Source organism: Thalassophryne amazonica, chromosome 17 (genome assembly GCF_902500255.1).
Source record: "Thalassophryne amazonica chromosome 17, fThaAma1.1, whole genome shotgun sequence".
NCBI classification, from domain to species: Eukaryota; Metazoa; Chordata; class Actinopteri; order Batrachoidiformes; family Batrachoididae; genus Thalassophryne; species Thalassophryne amazonica.
Genome location: NC_047119.1, coordinates 40,911,065 through 40,934,873, shown reverse-complemented (window position 1 = coordinate 40,934,873; position 23,809 = coordinate 40,911,065). Strand labels below are relative to the sequence as shown.

The 23,809-nt window shown below is 40.2% G+C and overlaps 1 protein-coding gene across 2 annotated transcripts; it reads right to left on the bottom strand.

Moving 5' to 3' along the window:
* Positions 1-4,441: 4,441 nt before the first annotated feature.
* Positions 4,442-22,729, bottom strand: ccni (cyclin I). 2 transcript variants are annotated; one of them, XR_004565937.1, is made up of 11 exons: positions 22,522-22,729; positions 14,322-14,481; positions 12,720-12,854; positions 11,493-11,567; positions 10,048-10,188; positions 9,601-9,729; positions 7,232-7,333; positions 6,113-6,245; positions 5,818-6,023; positions 5,510-5,748; positions 4,442-4,768 (listed from the first exon to the last, which is right to left on the bottom strand). XR_004565937.1 is itself a non-coding variant. In XM_034191865.1 (10 exons), exons 2-10 carry the CDS (start codon positions 14,433-14,435, stop codon positions 5,578-5,580), a joined length of 1,206 nt encoding a protein of 401 aa, XP_034047756.1. In that variant the 5' UTR covers positions 14,436-14,481; positions 22,522-22,729; the 3' UTR covers positions 4,695-5,577. The 2 variants fall into 2 exon arrangements, 1 of the variants encoding a protein (XP_034047756.1); XM_034191865.1 differs by having other exon boundaries at positions 4,695-5,748.
* Positions 22,730-23,809: the final 1,080 nt, after the last annotated feature.

Here is a 23,809-nt window from a genome sequence, read left to right as displayed (position 1 = left end):
GCCCAGCCGGCCTCACCTGTGGAGGTAACCCGGATGTAAACGCAACAAAATAAAGAACTTTTTCCAAAGTTCAAATTTAATGTGTAATAAATAATAATAAAATTAATAAATTCAGCGTTAACGTTGTTTCTGAACCGAAATGTCCACGTGATCTTTATTTTTGTAGTTATGACAACGAAACGTTTTAATCATCAAGTAGATGAACTAATTTCTGGAACTGTGACGTTACAGAATATTGTATTCGTCGTCTCGACGAACAGATTCGGTTTAAACTCGAAATTATTGTTTCGTATAAATCTCAGGACTTGTACAGGTAAGAGTTTGTCTATGTATTTTCAATTTTCAATTTCTTTTCATTTATATAGCGCCAAATCACAACAGAATTGCCTCAAGGTGCTTCACACAAGGTCTAACCTCAACCCCCAGAGCAGCAGTGGTAAGGAAAAACTCCCTCTGAGGAAGAAACCTCAAGCAGACCAGACTCAAAGGGGTGACCCTCTGCTTGGGCCATGCTACAGACATAAATTACAGAAACAATTCACAACACAAAAATACAGGAAATGCGTCTGGTGCACAGGACAGGAGGGTCTCCAGCACAAATATCACACCCATCTCTGGATGGAGCTGCAGCTTAAACAGAGAAGGAAAAAAAAAACAAACAGAATCAGGCATCAGAAAGACAAAAAATGCAGTATAATTTGTCAGCATTAAACAAGAAAAACAGGAAATACTAAGGTCATTGCCGTACACTAGCCCCAAGCTTCACTAAAAGACCCAGAATTTAGGTAAAGTTGAGGCTGCGGCATGCTCTTTCCTAATAAAATAGAGTAAAAAGTGCAGAACTATACTATGCCAGTGTGCTAGCCATACAAATGGGAAAATAAGTGCGTCTTAAGTCTGGACTTGAAAGTCTCCACAGAATCTGACTGTTTTATTGATGCAGGGAGATCATTCCACAGAACAGGGGCACGATAAGAGAAAGCTCTATGACCCGCAGACTTCTTATTCACCCTAGGGACACAAAGCAGTCCTGCACCCTGAGAACGCAAACCCCAGGCTGGTACGTAAGGTTTAATTAGGTCAGCTAGGTAGAGAGGTGCCAGTCCATGAACAATTTTATAGACTAGTAGCAGAACCTTAAAATCTGATCTCACTGTGACAGGAAGCCAGTGAAGAGACGCCAATATGGGTGTAACATGGTTGAACTTTCTGCTTCGTGTCAAAAGTCTGGCTGCAGCATTTTGAACCAGTTGGAGAGCCCTAATGCTGGACTGCGGTAAACCAGAAAATAGAACATTGCAGTAGTCCAGTCTAGAAGAGATAAACGCATGGATCAGGGTCTCAGCATTAGCCATAGACAGGATGGGACGAATCTTCGCTATATTTCGCAGGTGGAAGAAAGCAGTCTTCGTAATATTTCTAATGTGGAGGTCAAAGGACAATGTAGGATCAAAAATTACCCCAAGGTTCAACACTTTGTCAGTGTGATGTATGACACACGAGCCTAGGCTAAGTGTTAACTGGTCAAATTGATGCCGACCTGTCACTGGACCAAGAACCATCATTTCAGTCTTATCAGAGTTTAAAAGTAGGAAGTTTCTAGACATCCAACTTCTCACTGATGCAAGTCAATCTTCTAAGGATTTTAAGTGACTGAGATTACCAGCAGTTATCGGCATGTATAACTGAGTATCATCAGCATAGCAGTGAATGGTAATCCCAAAACGCCGCAATATGTGCCCAAGGGGTGCTATACAAAGGGAGAAAAGCAAGGAGCCTAAGACAGACCCCTGTGGAACCCCAAATTTCATGTCACTAAGGTTATAGGTAGTGTTACTGTACAAAACACAGCGAGAATGACTGGTCAAGTATGACGTCAACCATGCAAGGGCACTCCCAGTAATCCCAAAATGATTTTCCAGCTTATCAAGTAGAATATGATGATCCACGGTATCAAATGCAGTTTTGGGATTATATTGTTTGATGCTCATTGATTTGTTGTCTGAATAATTTTGCACAAAATTACACAAAGTTCTGGGAGCATGCGCCGGTGCCACACTTCACTGCATCCACAACACTGAAGAACCATCTTTGGTTCATAGACAGCAACCACCCAGACAGATAACAAGTCTATCTTCACATCTGTAAAATATAACCATCTATCTGCCGCAGCCAGATGAAATGTGGGTGCTGTGTCCTTGACCTTTTCCAGTGGTTGGGGGCAACAAAGAGACACCTGTTTTCTGGATCATGTCCAGAGAAACACACCACACGGTCAAAATGTGGTGTTTTCCTCAGTGTTATTGATCCTCCTCATCAGAGTCTAAGTCACCATTCATTTGACACAAAGTCATTCCACCCAGACCCAAGGATCCTCCACAGAGACCCGGTACCAAAGACATCCAGTCTTCACCTTAGGTCACTGGTTAGAGTCCAAATCTGACAACCAGACAGTAATACAGGAAGCACCAGGACCCTAAAGACTTAAACCTTCAGTCTCCTGCGAAAACATAAGAATCACCAAACACATCTGACCTTTGATCTCATGACTGCAAAAGATCTTCCCAGGCATCTTTGGATCTTAAAGTCTGAGGACCCAGAGATATGAACGTCTCTACAAGTTCAACACTTTCACCACATAGATGGCCAAGTCCAAGAAGTCAGTGAAAGCCTGGATCTTCATCTGGATCCAGGACAATCAAAAACCCATACACTTGGATTCCTCACTCAACTTCTCAAGTGCTGCAGACAGTGTCCACTGATTCTGCAAAAATCACAGCATTGCATGAAATCAAGGTCAGTGAATGTTTTCACCAACAAAAGCAACTTAACCTCTGGTTTTCACAATATGACCCAACACCTAGTCCATGCCAGGACTGAACAGGGCAGGAGCAAGAACATCCCTGAGGAACACACGTTTTCACTAAGGGGAATGATCATGATTCTCTTTTTGTGGGTTGTTACAAATAATTTTATGAAATTTTTTCCATTTCACAGACCAAAAAGTTTTATTCCATCCTGTGGTCATTGTAAATGTTTCATAATAAAATCCTATTATTAAAAAAACAACTATTGAACAAACTAAAATATAGAAACTGCAGCTTTTTTCTTTTCTCAGCATCAAACTCATGGTAAATAAACTGCATTTATATAGCACTTTTCCATCTGCATCAGATGCTCAAAGTGCTTTACAAATAATGTCTCACATTCACCCCAATGTCAGGGGTGCTGCCATACAAGGTGCTCACTACACACCGGGAGCAACCTTGCCCAAGGGCCCTTAGTGATTTTCCAGTCAGGCGGGGATTTGAACAGAGGATCTTCTGGTCTCAAGCCCAACGCCTTAACCACTTGACCATCACCTCCCTCTCACCTCATATGCTGTAACCTTCAACCTCTGAGGTAGATTCTGTTCAGACATGTTAAAAAAAAAGTCAGACATGAAATACAAAGTGAACACTTTTTTTCCTCCTCTCTTTTATTTCTTTGTTAAAGTTTTACATTGTTTCTTGTGATACATTCAGGTACCAGGAGCAGCAGCCAGCAGCCCCTGCAGCTTACATACTGTACAAACACAAATTAAGATTAAATTCTAGTTTTCTTTAAAACACACAAACAAAAATAGTGCAAACCAGCTTTCATGTGCTTGAACCGGACAAGTTTCTGTAGATTGTTTTCAGACAAAAATCTGAAAAAAATGATTTTCATTGTTGTCTCGTTTCATCTTTTTGGCAACATCACTAAGAATAAATGATTTCCAGGTGTTTTTATGTCCCGAACTATAAAATCTGTGCAGGAGATAAATTCACTGAAATCACACAAAGTTCTGACATCACAAAACTGCAGTAACTTCAAGGGGGTAAAGTGGAATATTACAGAAACAAAACGTACTTTTACAATAAAAATTCAAACATTGAGGGGAATAGTCACGAGACAAGAATAAATGTGTGGGTTTTTACTAAATGTTAATGAGAATAAAAACCAACCATTAGTCAAATTTGTATGAGAATGTCCCAGTATTTAATGCAAAGTTGTGATATTACGAGTCAAATGTTGAGTGTGATTCCAAAAATGTTATATTTTATGAATGAATACTTCAGTATCAGCACTACATTAAACCTACCAGTCATTTTATAATAAAACACGCTCATTAAATACAACTTCAGCCTCAATTTTAATAAAATATGATTTTTATTCTGCTATAATTATGGAAGAAATTATGGATTTATTTTTGGGCAAAACATAACTTTAATGTATAATGTAACCTCATGTTATTTTAATATTTTGGTATTTGGAGAATAACTTTAAAAGGTTTTATCAGCAGTTGGGTTCCCCTAAATTAAATAATAAAAGTTCATCTGTAATTTTATATATATATATATATATATATATATATATATATATATATATATATATATAAACAACCTGACAACCTTCTGAATTTGATTCAAACAATTACAAACAAAGCACATCTGATTATTCCAATTATATAATAACATAATTATCTTAATAAATTTTACTAAAACAAAGGAAGGAAAGAGTGGACAGAAGAAAATATTAAATAATAGATTAATATCAGGTGTGAACAACAATTACAAAACAGAACTTTCACAATAAGACACACTGAGGCCACTTCTATTTTTTTTCCTTTTCCAGTTAATTTTTTAAAATGTTTATAGCTTTTTAACATTTTAACAGTAGATTTTAACAGTAGCAGCATTATTTTTATATATTTTTTTTATGTTTGTATTTTTTTGGGGGGGGGGGGGGGGGGTGTAAAGGCTGCAAGGGCTGATGGGAGTTGACATCAGGTGGCTGAATGCGTGTGTGTGGTTTGAATCAAAATTCTCAAAGACTACGTTTGTATGTTTGTCATGTTTTATGACAAAAAGACAATTTTATTAGCAGCTCAGATGGACAACATTGCAAAAGGAGCTGGTGCAAAATTGCTGGTTTATGGAAAAAATAATAATTTTGCACCTCACAGCAGAGTATTAATGTTTGGGAGGGGGGACTGACCTTTTATAATACTTTGAACAAACTGCAATTTTAGAATTAAATGAAATTCATCCAAAAAAGAATTTTAACCAAAGTATGCGTTAGAAAAACTGTAAATTAGCTTTTCTTCTGACATAACACCAATGTACTATTTACTCACGATGTGCAGCGGTTAGCACTCCTGACTCACAGGTTGTGGGTTCAGACCTTCCCCTGTCTGTTGGAGATCTGGAGTTCTGCCGGAAGAACATCTAGTGTAAAATTTGTACCAAATCAACATGTGACGGCCCTGAGGGAAGGGAAACAGCTGAACGCTCTGATGCAAACAGGGAAAAAAAAAAAAACTCAAACTAAGGAATTCAGAATCTGTCTTTGATTAAAAACCTTTCCTCAAACCTAACACTCTGCCATTGTTGCATATTACAGACGAAGTTGCCATAAAATTGCCTGAATGTCGGGGTTTCTTCAGCCTGTGTTCTATTATCTGTTGTTAAACTGAATTTTGGGGAAAAACTTTATTTTGAAATGGAGTTGTTGTTTATTGTGTGCAGCAGGTTGTGGTTTGGTCCCTAGTAGTTGCTAACAAGGCTGCAGAGGTGGGCAGGGGGAGGAGTTGCTGTTCTCTCGGGACAACATGTTGCTGGTGCCAGCGGTCACTGGTAACACCTCCTCATTGATGGTGGCAGTAGCGTCTTCATTGTAGAGGCGTTTCATGCCATCGTAGAAGTCGTCGTCCTCCATCACCTCCACCTGAACAAACATTTTTCTGTTGACACCATTCTGTTGACCTAGTGTTTTGTTTTTTAAACACTGCGTTACCTTGCGTTTGGCGGATGACTTGCAGCGCAGGGTGACCTTGTGCAGGACGGAAAGATGGCGGAAGTGTGGGGGTGGAGACAGCAGAGCCGGGATGCTGCTGCTGTACGAGCAGAAGCAACGTCCATGGTTCTGCTCCTCTCCAGCTGAGTGAGGGGAGTCCAGAGCAGCGGCACCAGGGGACTGGTACCTGGAACTTCCCATGGTCCCTGCAGAACCCACAACAACAACAGGAAGGTTTCACACATGATTCAGCGACTTTATCACGACTTTATCAGCTGACATGAAACTAGCTTACCCAGGGTCCCGCAGGGGGGTGGAGCCTGCAGGGGATGGTAGATGTAGATGGTGTTTGGAGGCAGGAAAGCTCCAGGTGTGGAGAGGCTACGAGCCACAAACTCTCGGCTCCGGATCAGGTCGGAGCTGTCCATCTGTAAGAAAGACACAAAAATAAAGTCTGTTATTCTGACTTCAACCACACCTGTGGCATGGTGGATTAGCGGCTGGCACTGTTGCCTCGCAGCAAGAAAGTCATACGATCACTTCCCACCTGGTCCTTTCTGTGTGGAGCTTGCATGTTCTCCCTGTGTCTGCGTGGGTCCTCCCGAGAACTCCAATTTCCTCCCACTATCAAAAATATGCTTATTTAGGCAGTGGTGGTGGCCAAGTGGTGCGCTTGGTTTCAGTGCGGAAGGCTCCCGGTTCAAACCTCACCACTGCCACATTTCTGCATTTAATGTTGAGTTGCATCAGGAAGGGCATCTGGTGTAATATTTGTGCCAATTCAGCATGCAGATCCACTTTTGCTCTGCTATGTAGACCCTGAGTGAAAACAAGGGAGCAGCCGAAGGGACTTATCAAAAATATGCTTATTTACACTTATTTAGGGTCTGCCCCTGAGTGGGTCCCTGAGCGCTGGACTGTGGTTGTCTACTGCCCCTAGTGGTTGAATTGTGTCTAACTGTAATTAGGTTGGGTAAATGCAGAGGACAAATTTCATTTGGTCTTCATCTATGTAGAATGACAATAAAGGCCCTTCTTCTTCTGAAGACCCGCAGCGCCCTCTGGTGGGCAAACCAGCAGCCACAAAGAACACTTTCAAAGATTTTGATTGGTGAGAACAGTGTGTGTGTGTGTGTGTGTGTGTGTGTGTGATGACACTTTAACATGGGAAGTGGAACCGGTTGAGAACCTAAATGGAACACTGCGTTGGTTGTGGAATAAATGAACCGAGCTTCAGGTCTGAAAACAACACGTATCAATCACGGTATATCTGACTTAAGTGTGGAGGTGATCAAACTCAGCTCACACAATCAGTGCCTTGCTCAAGGGCAGAGTCAGTGACATCTTACTGCACCAGCAGGATTTCGGAGACATTCGTCTAAGAGTGGAATTGCTCACGCTGGGCAGACGGTACCTGTGCCTTCTTCAGCAGGTCGATCGTGAGAAGCAACCAATCAGGACAGCAGGTCTCCAGACCCAGACTGATGAGCGCCAAAGCCAGCATGGAACCTCTGAACTGTGGACACACACGAGGGATAAACAGTTTCAATATTCAGACTGCTGACAAGCTTCAATTGGGTAAAAAAAAAATGTGTGTGTGTGTGTGTGTATATAAGAGGCATCCCTTTAGCAATGCTCTGCAAAACTTAATAATTCTTAGACCAAACCCCAACCTCCCATCCTCTTATATGAAGCAATTGGCTGCTTGAGGCTCCAAAAGTGAACGGGTTCCTATAGAAGCTCATGTTAAAATGAGCAGAAATGTATATGCTTACAGCTTGGCACAACAACAACAACAATAACAAACGGTTTTGGTCTTTGGTCTCGAGATAATCTCCTTGGAAAAAAGTACAGCAGGAGACCCTTTTTTACAGTAGTGTTCAGAATAATAGTAGTGCTATGTGACAAAAAAGATTAATCCAGGTTTTGAGTATATTTCTTATTGTTACATGGGAAACAAGGTACCAGTAGATTCTCACAAATCCAACAAGACCAAGCATTCATGATATGCACACTCTTAAGGCTATGAAATTGGGCTATTAGTAAAAAAAAGTAGAAAAAGGGATGTTCACAATAACAGTAGTGTGGCATTCAGTCAATGAGTTCGTCAATTTTGTGGAGCAAACAGGTGTGAATCAGGTGTCCCCTATTTAAGGATGAAGCCAGCACCTGTTGAACATGCTTTTCTCTTTGAAAGCCTGAGGAAAATGGGACGTTCAAGACATTGTTCAGAAGAACAGCGTAGTTTGATTAAAAAGTTGATTGGAGAGGGGAAAACTTATAGGCTGTTCATCTACAATGATCTCCAGTGCTTTAAAATTGACAAAAAAAAACAGAGATGCGTGGAAGAAAACGGAAAAAAAAAACATCAAAATGGATAGAAGAATAACCAGAATGGCAAAGGCTCACCCATTGATCAGCTCCAGGATGATCAAAGAAAGTCTGGAGTTACCTGTAAGTGTTGTGACAGTTAGAAGACGCCTGTGTGAAGCTAATTTATTTGCAAGAATCCCCCGCCAAGTCCCTCTGTTAAATAAAAGACGTGCAGAAGAGGTTACAATTTGTCAAAGAACACATCAACTGGCCTAAAGAGAAATGGAGGAATATTCTGTGGACTGATGAGAGTAAAATTGTTCTTTTTGGGTCCAAGGGCCACAGACAGTTTGTGAGACAATCCCCAAACTCTGAATTCAAGCCACAGTTCACAGTGAAGACAGTGAAGCATGGTGGTGCAAGCATCATGATATGGGCATGTTTCTCCTACTATGGTGCTGGGCCTATATATCGCATACCAGGTATCATGGATCAGTTTGGATATGTCAAAATACTTGAAGAGGTCATGTTGCCTTATGCTGAAGAGGACATGCCCTTGAAATGGGTGTTTCAACAAGACAATGACCCCAACCACACTAGTAAACGAGCAAAATCTTGGTTCCAAACCAACAAAATTATTGCCTCGCAGATGTGAAGAAATCATGAAAAACTGTGGTTATACAACTAAATACTAGTTTAGTGATTCATAGGATTGCTAAAAAAGCAGTTTGAACATAATAGTTTTGAGTTTATAGCGTCAACAGCAGATGCTACTATTATTGTGAACACCCCCTTTTCTACTCTTTGTTTTTTGCTAATAGCCCAGTTTCATAGCCTTAAGAGTGTGCATATCATGAATGCTTGGTCTTGTTGGATTTGTGAGAATCTACTGAATCTACTGGTATCTTGTTTCCCATGTAATAATAAGAAACATAATCTTTTTAGTCACATAGCACTACTATTATTCTGAACACTACTGTATATGTTCCTCAGAAAACTTCTAGATGACATCACTAAGGGTTTGTCCAAGGTTTGACTTTACGGTTTAGTTTTTAAATGTGATTTTTTTTTTTCCAAGAAAAAAAAGGTAATTTTCACAATGTTATATTTCTGACTCCACACCTTTAACTGGGCCCACCTCATAATTGATTCCATAACAGGACAACAAACAGCAAGTACAGGCCTGTAGGGGGCGATGTGCACACGCTAGCATGTCATGACTGTTATGTGTATCAAACGTCATGTTCTGAACCAGCACAAAGTTATGCTTCAGATGATTTAATTTCTGCGTCTCCACATCTGACATGCTAATGTGTGCATATCGCCCCCTATAGGCCATTCTGGTTGTTGTGGGGGCTGTGATGGCTACATTAATTCAGAGGTGGACTGAGTTTGTGTGTTTGTTGGTGCATTTACAGGCTGTGGTGAAGAAAAGACAAAAGACTTCAGCATTCGAAGCAGAGTGTGTACCTGGATAAGCGTGTGGTCGGCCAGACAGTCGTAAAGCCGGCGAGTCAGCAAAGCCAGGTGCTGAGACCAGTTCAGTTCCAAGACCTCGTTCAGAAACTCAGACCGGTACGACAACACCATCGCATGGAACTGTTGATGAGAAGACAGAGTACACGGCTGCCACTTGCACCAAAATCACACATTTCACTGCCACACACACTTCAGTCATATGACTTTTCTGACATCACAGAAACCTTAAATCTCATTTTATGGATTGAATGTTGACACACCAAATGATGGCAGTCAACGTGAGATTAATTCTTTTTATTATTATTATTATTTATCCAGGTCAAAATGTGACAACTGTAAACTGTTCAGCCTTTGGCCTTCGACCTGTGATAACATGTCTTCATCAATCAATGTTTTTACGTTCCATAATTTTCTCATGAACAGACATGACAGACTCACGATGTGCAAGAAGTCCAGCGGCGTGGCGGTATGCAGATCCCAGTTCAGTTTGTCCAGGATGATTCTCTCCATCCTCAGGATCTCTGATGGAGAACAGCCGCAGTCACTAGAGGCTGCCAGCTCCTTCAGCGAGGGCACACACTAACACACACACACACACACACACACACACACACACACACACACACACACACACACACACACACACACACACACACACACACACACACACACACACACACACACACACACACACACACACAGAGTTAACTTAGCCCTTCCCCGTGTCAAACCATGTGACTCGCTGCCAGCCTGTGGAAATCAAACTTTTAGGAGATTAAGCTTGTCCAGACTTCTCTATCCTCATCCACAGTCCTCAAACTCTTCCAGGAGTTCCCAGGAACTTTTAGTTCATTCCTCAGCTATTTGAGAAATCATTTAGGTGATTTATTCAAGAAAAAAAAGCCACATTTTATTTATTCCAGCTTCTTAACTGTGATGATTTGATCCTTTTCTCTCTCCTTTTTTGTTTGTTTTTAAAGAGAACTATGTAAGTTTGGTCAGTTCTTTGCAGTTTCATCTGTTTTCTAGTCACATTCTTCTCTACAGAGCTCTCCTTACAGGCAGTACATATGTCACAAAACTTTCATAAAATCAGTCACATGTCATGCTTTCACGGTGAACTCGGCTCCAAAGCTTCCTGCAGTAGCAGGAATGCAGGTCTACATCTGTTTCAGCTCTGCTGTAAGAAAGTCCAACCGAGGTTGACCTGTGTGCGACCCCTCGCTCTGGCATGCTGTGTTTCTTTCTTGCTTCCTCCGACAGCATTTTCTTTTTTTTTTTTTTTTGCTGGCTCTGTAAGAAATAAAGCCTTCGTTGGCTTGTTCTTATAGCCGCTAGTTCGCTGGTGCCTCAACTGGGGAGCATGTATGTGTTGTTGTGGCGCCGTAAAGCAGTTTCTGTTTCTTGCTGTCACACAACTCCTGGTCGGCTTCTCTGAAGGTGCAAGGCTGGTTCTCTGATATGATACCCCTGGTGGGGAAGAGAGAGCCCCCATTCTTCCCAAAACAAGTCATTTAACCATTAGAATTACTCCAAAACCGTAAAATTAAGGACAAAAGCTACTTAGTTCTCCTTTAAGTGTCTGTTCTGTACGATGACTGACTGGTTTAAACAGATTTCAGAGAAATAATTTGATAGAAAAATAGCCAACTTCAGATAAAATATTAACAACAGAGTGTGCAGCTTCTTTTTTCCTGCTTCCTATTTCCTCGCTCTCTTAACCATGTGGGGACTATCACCCAAATCACACAAGAGTTTTTGGGCAGAATAAAAACCATAAACTGTGATCAATGGCACAATGAGCATGAAATCAAAAATCAGCTGCCTTCACTCTGTCGACCTTCAGAGCGGCACTTCAGGGTTGAGGGTTTGTGTGAACTCACCTCATCCTCCTCACAGGTTTTAGCGGCCAAGAAGAAGCAGGCGATGGCAATGCAGCGCAGGTACTTTGGACGAGCCTGGAAACAAACCCACTGATCTTCAAATCAATAAAACCACCAGGATGCAGACTTTCACCACTTCCAATCAACCAATCAATTAAAGACTTCAGATGATGAGATCCAACATACATATGGATGGATGGATGGATAGCTTTATTATCAGTCATTACAACAACGAGATTTCCACACTCACATTCCACAGACAAACAGCAATTAATCCACAATTATTACTTGTTTACCATAATAATCGCACACATCAGAATTAAGACAACACATATACATTTGACATTGTTTATGTGCACTAAACTTGAAACAGTCCGTTTTCCAAATTGAGGCGATGTGAGTGTGTGGTAGCCAATGCAAATGGAGTCGCGCCGCTGCCAGCTTGGGGGAACGGGCACCTGCCACAGCTAAAAACCGCGCACCCCCCGCAGGGGAAGGAATGACGTTGGCGGGCGCCAGAAAGGGGGGGTGTTGATGGGGAGGGAGGGGGTGAGGGAAGGGAATGGAATGGAACATGCTTCAGTCTTGTGAAAAACAGTTTATTGTCTTTGTGAGATGAGATAAGAAACAGCCAATATTTCCCAGGCCAAAACAAATCCCTCTGGAGGAGACAGTAGGGCAATTGGCCTTCAGGCTTGATAAGCCTGTAATCTTATAGTTTCAGCAGTGAAATCACTTTTTAACAGTTCCACTTGCACAACCTAATCCCAATTATGAATTAAGAATATTCCCAATTATGAATTAAGAATATTCACCGGCCTCTGAAATCTTGTATCCTGACCTTCTTGTAGAAAAAATGGTGTCAACAGAGTTCAGAGACCAGCTGATCAATTTCATGGTTAATCCAATGGTAGTCCAATAGATCCAGAATCCAATATAATTTGAGGAATACACAGTCTGGTGAAGTAGGGACTTGAAGGTCAAAGGCAGAGAACAGAGATAAGGGAGAGTGGAGGAGATGCGACCGCCCTCGTCGGAGTCCCAAGATGAAAAGAAGCAGCTAAAAACCGCACAGCCCACTTATTATGATCCTTTGATAATTTACCATCATTTAATTAGTTTCTGTTTTTAACATTTGTAGAAATACAAATACAATACAATACAATACAAATACTAGTACAGCAATACTACTGTAGTATTACTGCAGTACTGGCGATTTTTATTTACCTTGATGGGAGCAAGAAACCGGTCCAGGATGCTAACAGCTAACACCAGGGTTTCTGGGTAAAGCCGCAGTCTGCGGTGGAGTTCTGTCAACCAGCGCACCGCCTCATCACGCTGAGCTGGGGAAATGTCCATTTCCTGATTGAAGTCAAACACACCATAAACTTTCTTTAGCAACACAGGAAGAAATGCAAGTCATACAATGTAAAATTAAAAAGAAAAAATATCTGACATCAATATTGCAGATTCTGATACAATTACTTTTTTCCGCAAATCTGATTGTTTAATCGTGTGAGATTTCAGACCGTATAATATCAGGGTAAAGGTGGCAAAATATGTGACCATTTCACATTTGGATATATTACTCCGCGCCCTGTCCGGTGTTCTGACGAGATGTCATTCCTGTCCTCCGCACAACTGCGCATGTGCACGCATGCGCAATATTGTCAGGATGTGGAACTGTCGATTTATGCGACAAGACGCAATATTGTCGGGACACGGAACTGTCGATTTATGCGACAAGATGCCCAATTTGAAAGAACACCGGCTGCGCGTTGCTAGCTGTTAGCGCTGTTAGCTGAGAGCGAGAAAAAGTAGCGTATCGCCACCGCCGCTGAAATAGGTGAATTTAAGCTACCATACAAAAGTGGATTCTGATACAGAATTACCCTTTCACATTTGATGGATTTCCACATTTGATGGATTACTCCACGCCCTGACCGCTGTCTGAGCGACGCTGCCTCGGCTCAAAGGTAAGCCTTGTGACCAAATTACCTACAGAAAAATAAACCATGCAAACGAAGGAATTGAATTAGAATGGGAATAACCCTGTTGTGTCTGATGATTTGCGGACATTCATGCTGTTACACAGTCGCAAATAACCGTTTTACCGGCTCCACCGGTAAAGCTCAATTTGCGACCATATAACCAGAATGAACATCCGCAAATCATCAGACACAACAGGGTTATTCCCTAAGTGACAAATGGGAACAGAAACAACACTGCCTGCATTTGGTACGAGTTCAGTGAAATCAAACAAACACCACCTTCCTCATTAACAAGCCAGCAATCACTAAGTGCCTTAAAAAAATTTGAATTTTCTGAAGAAAAAGTGGTGCCTCTTCATATATATATATATATATATATATATATATATATACACATATACATAAAGACAGTAAATTAACATTAAGAAATTAAGCAATTAACAGGAAATAAAAGGGCTGACTTCTTCTATAAACTGTTGACATCTAAGGTGCTAAAAACATTCTGGACTTACACCATTCCAACTCATAGAAACTGCATAATTTACCATATTTATCAGCCTTGAAAAATGCCAGGTACCTATTTCATGAACACTACCCAATCTATAGCCCATAGGTATTATAAATGTAACAAATGACAGGAAGTCCGAGAACAGTGAGGAGCAACTTATTCGTTTGAATTCATTAAATCCAGTGTGTAGCTATCAGCACATTTATTACAGATGTAACCTTGAGCAAATAACACACCACCTGAGCATCTTTTCAAACCGCTCGCTGCTGCTATCTACATTACGTATCTGCACTTTTAACAGATGAACTGTGTATTTTGTCCTGAGATCACCTGAGAGATGGACTTCTTTGGCACGTAGACCTTCCACATCTCCACTTCCCTAGAGGCAGCCTTTTCCAGAAGAAAAGACAGCCTCTGGCGTTCCCAGGGTAGGATGAACTTCATTCGTCCTTCCCCTGGTTGGGCTGACCTCCCCTCTGGACACAGCTACCTGCAGGGACACACCAGAAGAGAATTCAGAATCCAGACCCTCACTTCAGAGACAAACCAGATTAAACTTCAGTGATAAATTGGAAACACTGTTTAATCTGGGAGGCGACGGGGAACAGCGCAGACTTAAAGTCATACCACCTACCTGACAGAGGAGGGCAGAGATCACATCATCACTTAACTCTTAAGTTTGAACAAATATTTCAAACTGTAAGATTGATTTAAAAATGACATTTATGTTAGAGAAAATAGACATTCTGAGACAGCTGCAGAAATATTCATTCATTTTAATTTCTAACACTGCACAAAAGACATTTTTCCCCAAGGCCAAAATATGGCCATTGGGTATTGAGAAGACTTTGCATCCATCCGTCTGTCTGTACTCAGCATAAGAACATTTCTATTACTGCCAGGGTCTTCAAATTCACAGAGACCATTCTTCGGACACAGACCTTGGACAAGTTTAAGGATGGCTAACGACCTATTTTAAAAAGGTCAAAAGGTCACATTCTGTTTCCTATTATATGCTCATATGGCCAAGGGTACTTTAGCATTGCATTCTATATTTACATATTACACCAAAATTCTGATTTAAAAGGAGAAGGAGGGCCTTTGTACATATATACACTGAAATTTGTCATCTGAATTTAACCCATCCTAAATACAGTTAGACACAATCCAACCACTAGGGACAGTGGACAGCTAAAGTCCAACTCTCGGGGACCAACTTCAGATGTTGAGACGCTGTCTTGGTCAGGGGCAGAGAAAGGAGCAGATCCTAAATACGCATGTTTTAGATTGTGGAAAGAAACCCACACAGAGACGACAAGCAAACTCCACACAGAAAAGACCAGGTGAGGCACGATCCCAGGACCTTCTTGCTGTGAAGCAACAGTGCTAACCGCTAAGCCACCATCTTGATCCAAATCAGAACCAGGAAGACTATTTTCTTTTCCAAAGTTTGAAGACAGTGATGTTGATTACAGAACTTCTGCCACACACAGGAAATAAGGCATGGGATTATTTTAAAATAAAATCTAAAAAAAATATATTTTTTAATCTGACCTTTATTTAAAGTGGTAATAAGATGTTCTTTTTTTCAATGATGACCTGGACAACAGGTGTCAGCAAAAGCACAAAAACCCCACAGTCCACATAAAACAACAAATCCAGTAAACAACCACACACAATAACATTTTTACAGTGCAACACCAAAATAAAAATGACGAGTGCCAGCACGTTGAAATTAATAGGTCAACATGAGACACAAAAAGTGGTTTCATGAATATTCTTTGACAGAGAAGGTGAGCAGCTACAACTATGACCTGCTGGGTGTTTTTGTTTGAATATGTTAAGTAGAGCCCAAAAGAGGGAAATTTTTTAATGATACAGGTATAAAAAAAAAAAAAAATTCTCTCCACTGTTGGTATGCTACAGGTACAGGTGATAGTAAGTCCCTTTGGCTGTGCAAACATGTTTGTTCTTTTCCTAAAAAGCCAATATTCAGCTGAGGTCCCCTCCTATTATGCTGATTTGATATGGAGCATGGACGTCACATGGAATCCATTTCAATGGTCCCCCTATTTCATGGTGGGGGACAGTGAAAAATGAGTGGAAAAAGGCAAATAATACAGGAAAGAGTAGTTTTCTATTAATTTTCATGCGTGACCTTGACCCTAAGGTCCAAGATCACGCATGGAAATTGTTTACTCAAGGGAGCTGGAATGAATGATTTGCTATAGGTGTTCAATGCAAATTTAAGCTTTAAAGAGAAATTTGGTGCTGAGAAGTCAAAATAAACCCAAAAAGTTTTTTTTTTATCCATTTGTATGTTTGACTTTGACCTTGAAGTTAAAAGTCAATTGTAGTGTGCTAAAGGCAGACAGGACACATGATTTGCTATAGTTTTTCAATACAAATGTAAGCTGTACAATTGATATTTGGGGAGAAAAGGTGGTATTTTGGGGTGAGACGGTGGATGTCTTTGTTGGCTGTTATCTTAGATGAACATGGAAATCTGGGTCAAGGTCATATGCACAGACGTCACATTTGTATCCATTTACAATATGATACAGGTAAGTAATGTCACAGAAAGCTAACGGAAATATATAATTCTCAAAATGTAACACACGCACGGAGGCCAGTTCAAGGTTCCCTTATTCTATGCCATGAGACAAAAATGGTTTCTACCCTACTGTTGTTCTCATATAAAACAATCCACATGCTCTTATTAAAATGTTAGTTAGGACACACACAAAAAAGGTGTTCAAGAACTTTGTGTCTCAGGTGTTAATAACCGAAATCTGTTTTATTTTACTGGGCTGTTTTACAATCAGGGTACATAAATGGATTTTAAGGATAAAGTTTGGTTTAATGACAAAGTGGAAATGACCAGCAAAGTTTAGTTTGCCATGGATAACTACTACTGGTCAATCAGCAGCAATGGTCATTTGGTTTGATATCCCCGTTTGTTTACTAGCAAAACTCTAATTATACCAGTTTTTACCAAAACATCTGTCGTTTCTATGATGTCTAATTTTGATGGGCTGCCAAAACTATTATTTATTTAGTCGGTAACCACTAAATGGACTAGGCTAATTTCCCGATCAAAGCCTAATTACTTTGCTCTAATTCCCAGGATCACTGTCCAGTGTGGAAACAATATGAAACAGACATTCAAAAATAAAATGTCATCTGTCAAAAATGTCCTCTCCAGAAATAGAGTGCATTTCAAACTCAAGTATCAGTGTTTTGTGAATAATAATTTTTGTTTGAAAGAGTTTGAAAGGATGTGTACATAATTCACTCAAATGTCTTTAATATTGGGGTGTAACTCTCCGTCTATCAAAAACTGTCCTCTCTGGAAATGCTTATAGTCCATCACTATTTGAGAATGCAGAAGCACAATAGCAGTACATATTTACCATCCACTGTTTGTAGTAGATAATATATATGGCTAGACTGCATTAATCTTAGTCTATATAATTTACACATCAATTATCTTATAGCCGATCATATCTGTGACCTCATATATGCAAACATCTGACAAGTCTGCAACTTTGGGCATTTAAGTACCCAGTCAGCATAACTTGACCAAAGTAACCACTTTGATTTTTTTGGTGCCAGTGACACATACTTGTGTACTTGTGATTTATTGTGATTTTAGGTTCAATTGGCTTAGTCACTTTAGTTAAGGCCCACTGACATGAGCATGCCTTTGATTCATGCAATAGCATGATCTGTGTCGTGCTGGAGAGTAAACTCATCTTTAACGGGTGCAGACAGGACGCGAGAGGGGCGCCGGTGCATGCTACTGCGCACAGAGAATTTTGAAATGTTCAAAAAAATCTTTCACGCATAAATGTCGTGCTATGCGGTGTGATCTAATCTCCAACACAACGTGCAGCTTGTCAAGTGGAGTAAAGAAAAAGTGAACAGTGCGAGTGGTGGCGTCAGCAGATCGCATCAGAGTGCATCTTGTCTGAAGGATTATAACAAGAACTTTAATCTGTTATAAACATACTTTAACAGCTGCACACAAGAAGGAAAGAACATGCAACTGTTTTATCAAGCCATAATAAGTAAACATGACAAATAATTACCTTTTTAGACGGCTCAAAATGCTTTCTGCAGGTAGTTAGGTGCATGCGTGCACGCGAACGGCTCTGGCTGCAGCCTCCTCTGTGATTCAGGATGCGATTAGAGCCGTTTTCAATGGCCAATTTGCAGGAAAAAAATGATTAATCCACTACAAAATAATTATTTTATATACGCAGCGTCCAGCGCAGAGCACGTGGCAGCTGGTAGAACAAAGAACGGCGTCCAGCTGGGAACACAGCGGGTTGGATCATAACGACAACATTCATGCTATTGCTTGAGTCACAGGCATGCTCGTGTCAGTAGACCTTTATGTTGCTGTTACCATGAATGACTTAAGTGTCATGTTGGTACCATGAGTGAAATATGTACTGCTTTTAATGTCTTCAGCTATTGTCTGTTTGTCAAATTAAACACAACTGCCTACAGCAGATTGCAGACAGACAAAAAGATGTGCATTTGTGCAGTTTTGATCACGCAGAAACTGCAAGAGCTGACATTTGCAGTTTGGTATGGTTATGTATTTTGGGTCAAGGATGAAAGGTACCAAAACTGAATGTTGATAGGATTAATATTTTTAGAGAAGCTACATATATTAGTTAACAACACTGAACAATGGACATTGATATTTACATTCTGGACTCACACGCCATTCCAGCAGGGGGCAGTAAATCATCTATATATTAAAAGCGTGTGTGCATGCGTGACTTTACTTAGTAAGTTCAATGTACATAATATAATTGCAAATATGAGGTCTATTAGACAATAAACCGACCCTTTTATTTTTTTTTAAACTATATGGATTTGAATGACGTGTGATTCCACCAATCATGCTTGAACCCTCGTGCGCATGCGTGAGTTTTTTCACGCGTCGGTGATGTCATTTCCCTGTGGGCAGGCCTTGAGTGAGATGTGGTCCCGCCCTCTCGGCTGAATTCCTTTGTTTCACACGCTGCTCGAGACGGCGTGCGTTGCTTTATCAAAATTTTTTCTGGACCTGTGAGGAATATCCAAGTGGACACTATTCGAGAAATTAAGCTGGTTTTCGGTGAAAAGTTTAACGGCTGATGAGAGATTATGGGGTGTTTCTGTCGGTGTAAAGACTTTCCACAGAACGGGACGTCCTGCAGCGCTTCCAGGCGCCGTCGTCAGCCTGTTTCGACCTGAAAACATCCTAATTTAAGGCTTAATTCACCCAGGACGTCGTGAGAGAACAGAGAAGATTCAGAAGAGGCCGGCATGAGGACTTTATGCGGACATTCCACTGTTTAAGGACATTTTGTAATGAAAGACGTGCGCGCAAATGGAATGTCCGAATAAACTCCTCATGCCGACTTCTTCTGAAAGTTCTCTGTTCTCTGACGACTTCCTGGGTCAACAGAGCCTGAAATGTGGAAGTTTTCAACTTGAAACGGTGAGACACTGCCACCTCGAAGCGCAGATCGCCGTCAGGCGCTGTGGGCCGTCCTTACGGCGACACTACCAGACCAAAATCTCTCATCAGCCATTAAAATTTTTACCGAAAACCAGCTGAATTTATCGAATGGTGTCCACTCAGTTGTGCCTTACAGTTTTGAAAAAATTTTTATCAAACAAAGCAGCAGTCTCTGAGCCATTCCTAAACAATGAAAAAATCGACGAGAGGGTGGGTGACTCCTCACTCAAAGACTGCCCACAGACGAATGACGTAACCGACAGGCGTGAAAAAACTCTTGCATGCCCACGAGGGTTCAAGCATGTCTGACGTAATCACACGTGATTCAAATCCATATGGTTTTTGAAAGAAATAATAACGTCGGATACTTTTCTAATAGACCTCGTACATTAAAAATACATGGATGAAACAATAAAGTAAAAACACTTATTTCCATTGTGGTCCATTTAAAAATCAGCTGTCAAAAAAGAAGCAAAAATAAAATAATATTAATAGTAACATTAATAATAATAATAATGATAATAATAATAATAATAGTAGTAGCAGTAGTAGTGTGTATATGATAACAAGAACCTAAACAATTTATAAATACAGTAAGAGTAAATTAACATAAAAAAATTACATACAACCTCAATTCCAATAAAGTTGGGATGTTGTATGAAATGTAAATAAAAACAGAATACAATGATTTACAAAACCTCTTCAACCTATATTCAATTAAATACACCACAAAGACAAGATATTTAATGTTCAAACTGATAAACTTTATTGTTTTGTGCAAATATTTGCTCATTTTGAAATGGATGCCTGCAAGATGTTTCAAAAAAGCTGGGACAGTGGTATGTTTACCACTGTGTTACATCATCTTTCCTTCTAACAACACTCAATAAACATTTGGGAACTGAGGACACTAATTGTGAGGGTCATGACTGGGTATAAAAGGAGCATCCCCCAAAGGCTCAGCTGTTCACAAGCAAAGATGGGGCGAGGATCACCACTTTATGAACAACTGCATGAAAAAATAGTCCAACAGTTTAAGAACAATGTTTCTCAATGTTCAATCGCAAGGAATTTAGGGATTCCATCATCCACAGTCCAGAATATAATCAGAAGATTCAGAGAATCTGGAGAACGTTCTATGCATAACGGCAAGGCTGAAAACCAACACTGAATGCCCGTGACCTTCAATCCCTCAGGCGGCACAGCATTAAAAACCGACATGGTGTAAAGGATCTTACTGCATGGGCCCAGGAACACTTCAGAAAACCATTGCCAGTTAACACAGTTTGTCGCTACATCTACAAGTGCAAGTTAATACTCTACCATGCAAAGCGAAAGCCATACATCAACAACATCCAGAAACGCCTCCACCTTCTCTGGGACCGAGCTCATTTGAAATGGACAGACGCAAAGTGGAAAAGTGTGCTGTGTCTGATGAGTCCGCATTTCAAATTGTTTTTGGAAATCATGGATGTCGTGTCCTCTGGACAAAAAAAGGAAAAAGACCATCCAGATTGTTACCAGCGCAAAGTTCAAAAGCCAGCATCTGTGATGGTATGGGGGTGTGTTAGTGCCCATGGCACCATCAATGCTGAAAGGTACATCCAGGTTTTGGAGCAACACATACTGCTATCCAAGCAACGTCTTTTTCCTGCTTATTTCAACAAGACAATGCCAAGCCACATTCTGCACGTGTTACAACAGCGTGGCTTCGTAGTAAAAGAGTACGGGTACTAGACTGGCCTGCCTGCAGTCCAGACCTGTCGCCCATTGAAAATTTTGAAGCGCAAACTACGACAACGGAGACCCCAGACTGTTGAACAACTGAAGTCGTACATCAAGCAAGAATGGGAAAGAATTCCACCTAAAAAGCTTCAACAATTAGTGTCCTCAGTTCCCAAACGCTTATTGAGTGCTGTTAGAAGGAAAGGTGATGTAACACAGTGGTAAACATACCACTGTCCCAGCTTTTTTGAAACGTGTTGGATGCATCCATTTCAAAATGAGCAAATATTTGTACAAAAACAATAAAGTTTATCAGTTTGAACATTAAATATCTTGTCTTTGTGGTGTATTCAATTGAATATAGGTTGAAGAGGATTTGCAAATCATTGTATTCTGTTTTTATTTACATTTTACACAACATCCCAACTTCACTGGAATTGGGGTTGTAATTAAGAGGAAATAAAAGGGTTTAGTTCTTCTTCAAAAAACTGTTGAGGTCTAAGTTCTAAAAACATTCTGGACTTACATGCCATTCCAACTTATTATAGAAACTTTGCACAATTTATTACCATCCTTGAAAAATGTGAGCTCCCCATTTTAGAAACACTATCCAATCTAGAGCCCGTGGATCCCCACAGACAACATGCTAGTACTAGATAATATCTACTGATGTGTCTGTTCACATGGGACTGTTATTTTGTATGCAGTTGTATTTTTCTGAATTTAAACCACAGTGGAAATATAATCATTTGGCTTTTTATGTTACCCTTAGCAGGTTTATGGTTCGTGGAATTTATGTACATGTACTAAAGACAGTTTTATTATTATTATTAAATTAAAAATAAACCAACTACTGTTTTGTGGTTCTATTAAATATCATTTTACAGAATAACTAAACTGCACTGTGACTTTAATCTTAAAACAGAAAAAATAAACTACAAAGACTCTGGGCCCTGGTTGGTTGGCGACATTAAAACATTTTGAAGCTGTTTTCGAGTTTATCGTTATGACAATTTTACAACTTTTCGTTTCATGAATCCGGCTACGACTATTGCCTGGATCGTAGCTGTTTTCATATGACAAACAGAAACAACGACACTAGCATAAAATGGCTGCGGTAACGTCACACACAAACAACATTAAGCACAAATAACATTTATTTCATAACATTATGAGTTGTTGTTTTGTTTTTTTAATATCAGGAAACAAAAGAAGTCCGACTCTTGGCCACGAAGATCTGTGGGACATTTAAATGTCCTTGCCGATAAGCAGACGGAGCCCTACCTCCCCTGCCGAGCGGAGAAAACCACAGGAGGATTTCATCCGGTCCACTCAAACCAGGATCGTTAATGGGTTAGAACCGAGGGACCGTTCTGCACTTTAGTCGTCCATCGTGACGTTCATGGCGCTCATTTACTTAAAAATAGGAAAAGAAAAAAAAAAACTAAACGGAATATAGACGATCCGTCTATTTCCGAAGAGGGGCGGGAAGGCAGGAAATCAGGCTCCGCCCACCACGGAAACGCAGCAGCCGTGTTGCCACATCACGCTGCGAAAATCCCCCTCTTGGATGTACATAATACCACAGATATACAGACATTCTCAAATGAATACAATCCTGATCGTCTGATGTTTTTATTATTATTATTATTATTATTTACACAGTGTAATGTACAAAACTTTTGCTGGGAGATAAGCACATTTGAACATTTCACAACAATGTCCAGTAACATACAAATAAAAGATAGAAAACAAAAAGTAAAAAAAAAAAAAAAAAATACATAGCATTTACAAGGCATTTCTTTCGCATAAGCATGTTCGTAATAATTAACATTCAAAACAAATATGTGGAGACATTTTCACAAAGCATTTGTGAGTCTTTACTTGAGTCTTTTAAAGGTGACAGGAACCAAAATGTAAACAGCAGAAGGGATGTTTTTCTACTTTGCCATGTACTTTTATGTATGTGGTATTTACCCATAATTATAACAATATTACAGAGTCTCGTTATCTCTTTTGGCATTTTGTCTATACCATAAAGAATTTGTTCCAATTTAGTTGCGGTATTTTGTCTATTTTGATTTGCATCCACCTTTTAACGTCATTCCCAAAAGATTTTGTTTCAGAACAGGAGAAAAACAGATGTTCAAGATCAAGATATCAAGATGTTCCTGATCGTCTGTAGGATTCCACTAAACAGTCCTCAACATGATCCTGTTACAACGGCAGACTTCACCCTAAATAACCCATCTTTAAGATAAATGGAAGTCTTAGGTTTTTTTTTGGGGGGGGGGGGGGGGGGGGGGGTTTGTTTGTTTGTTTGTTTGTTTTGCACAGCACTCAAATTATTTCATTTTTTGTTTTGTTTTTATTAATTTCACTTAAAAAAAAAAAAAAAAAACCCACAGCTAATGTTTATGCAGGCAAAAGACCAGGGGGGAAATGGCCTACAGGGAGAAAATCTCAAGGAGGAAAATGCCCTGATGAACAAGGTTACAGAGTGGGTGAGTGAGTAAGTCTGGCTCAGCCCGCTTGTGTTAAAAAAAAAGTATCTTCAGCTGCTCCCTTGTTT

Bases quoted from the DNA above. Each gene is read 5' to 3' on its own strand.
- ccni (XM_034191865.1), bottom strand. From the start codon at position 14,435: ATGAAGTTCATCCTACCCTGGGAACGCCAGAGGCTGTCTTTTCTTCTG. The intron at 9,730-10,047 runs GTGAGTCTGTCA...TCTCATCAACAG, and splicing joins CGCTGGACTTCTTGCACATC to TTCCATGCGATGGTGTTGTC. The intron at 6,024-6,112 runs GTAAGCTAGTTT...TGGGTTCTGCAG, and splicing joins ACCCCCCTGCGGGACCCTGG to GGACCATGGGAAGTTCCAGG.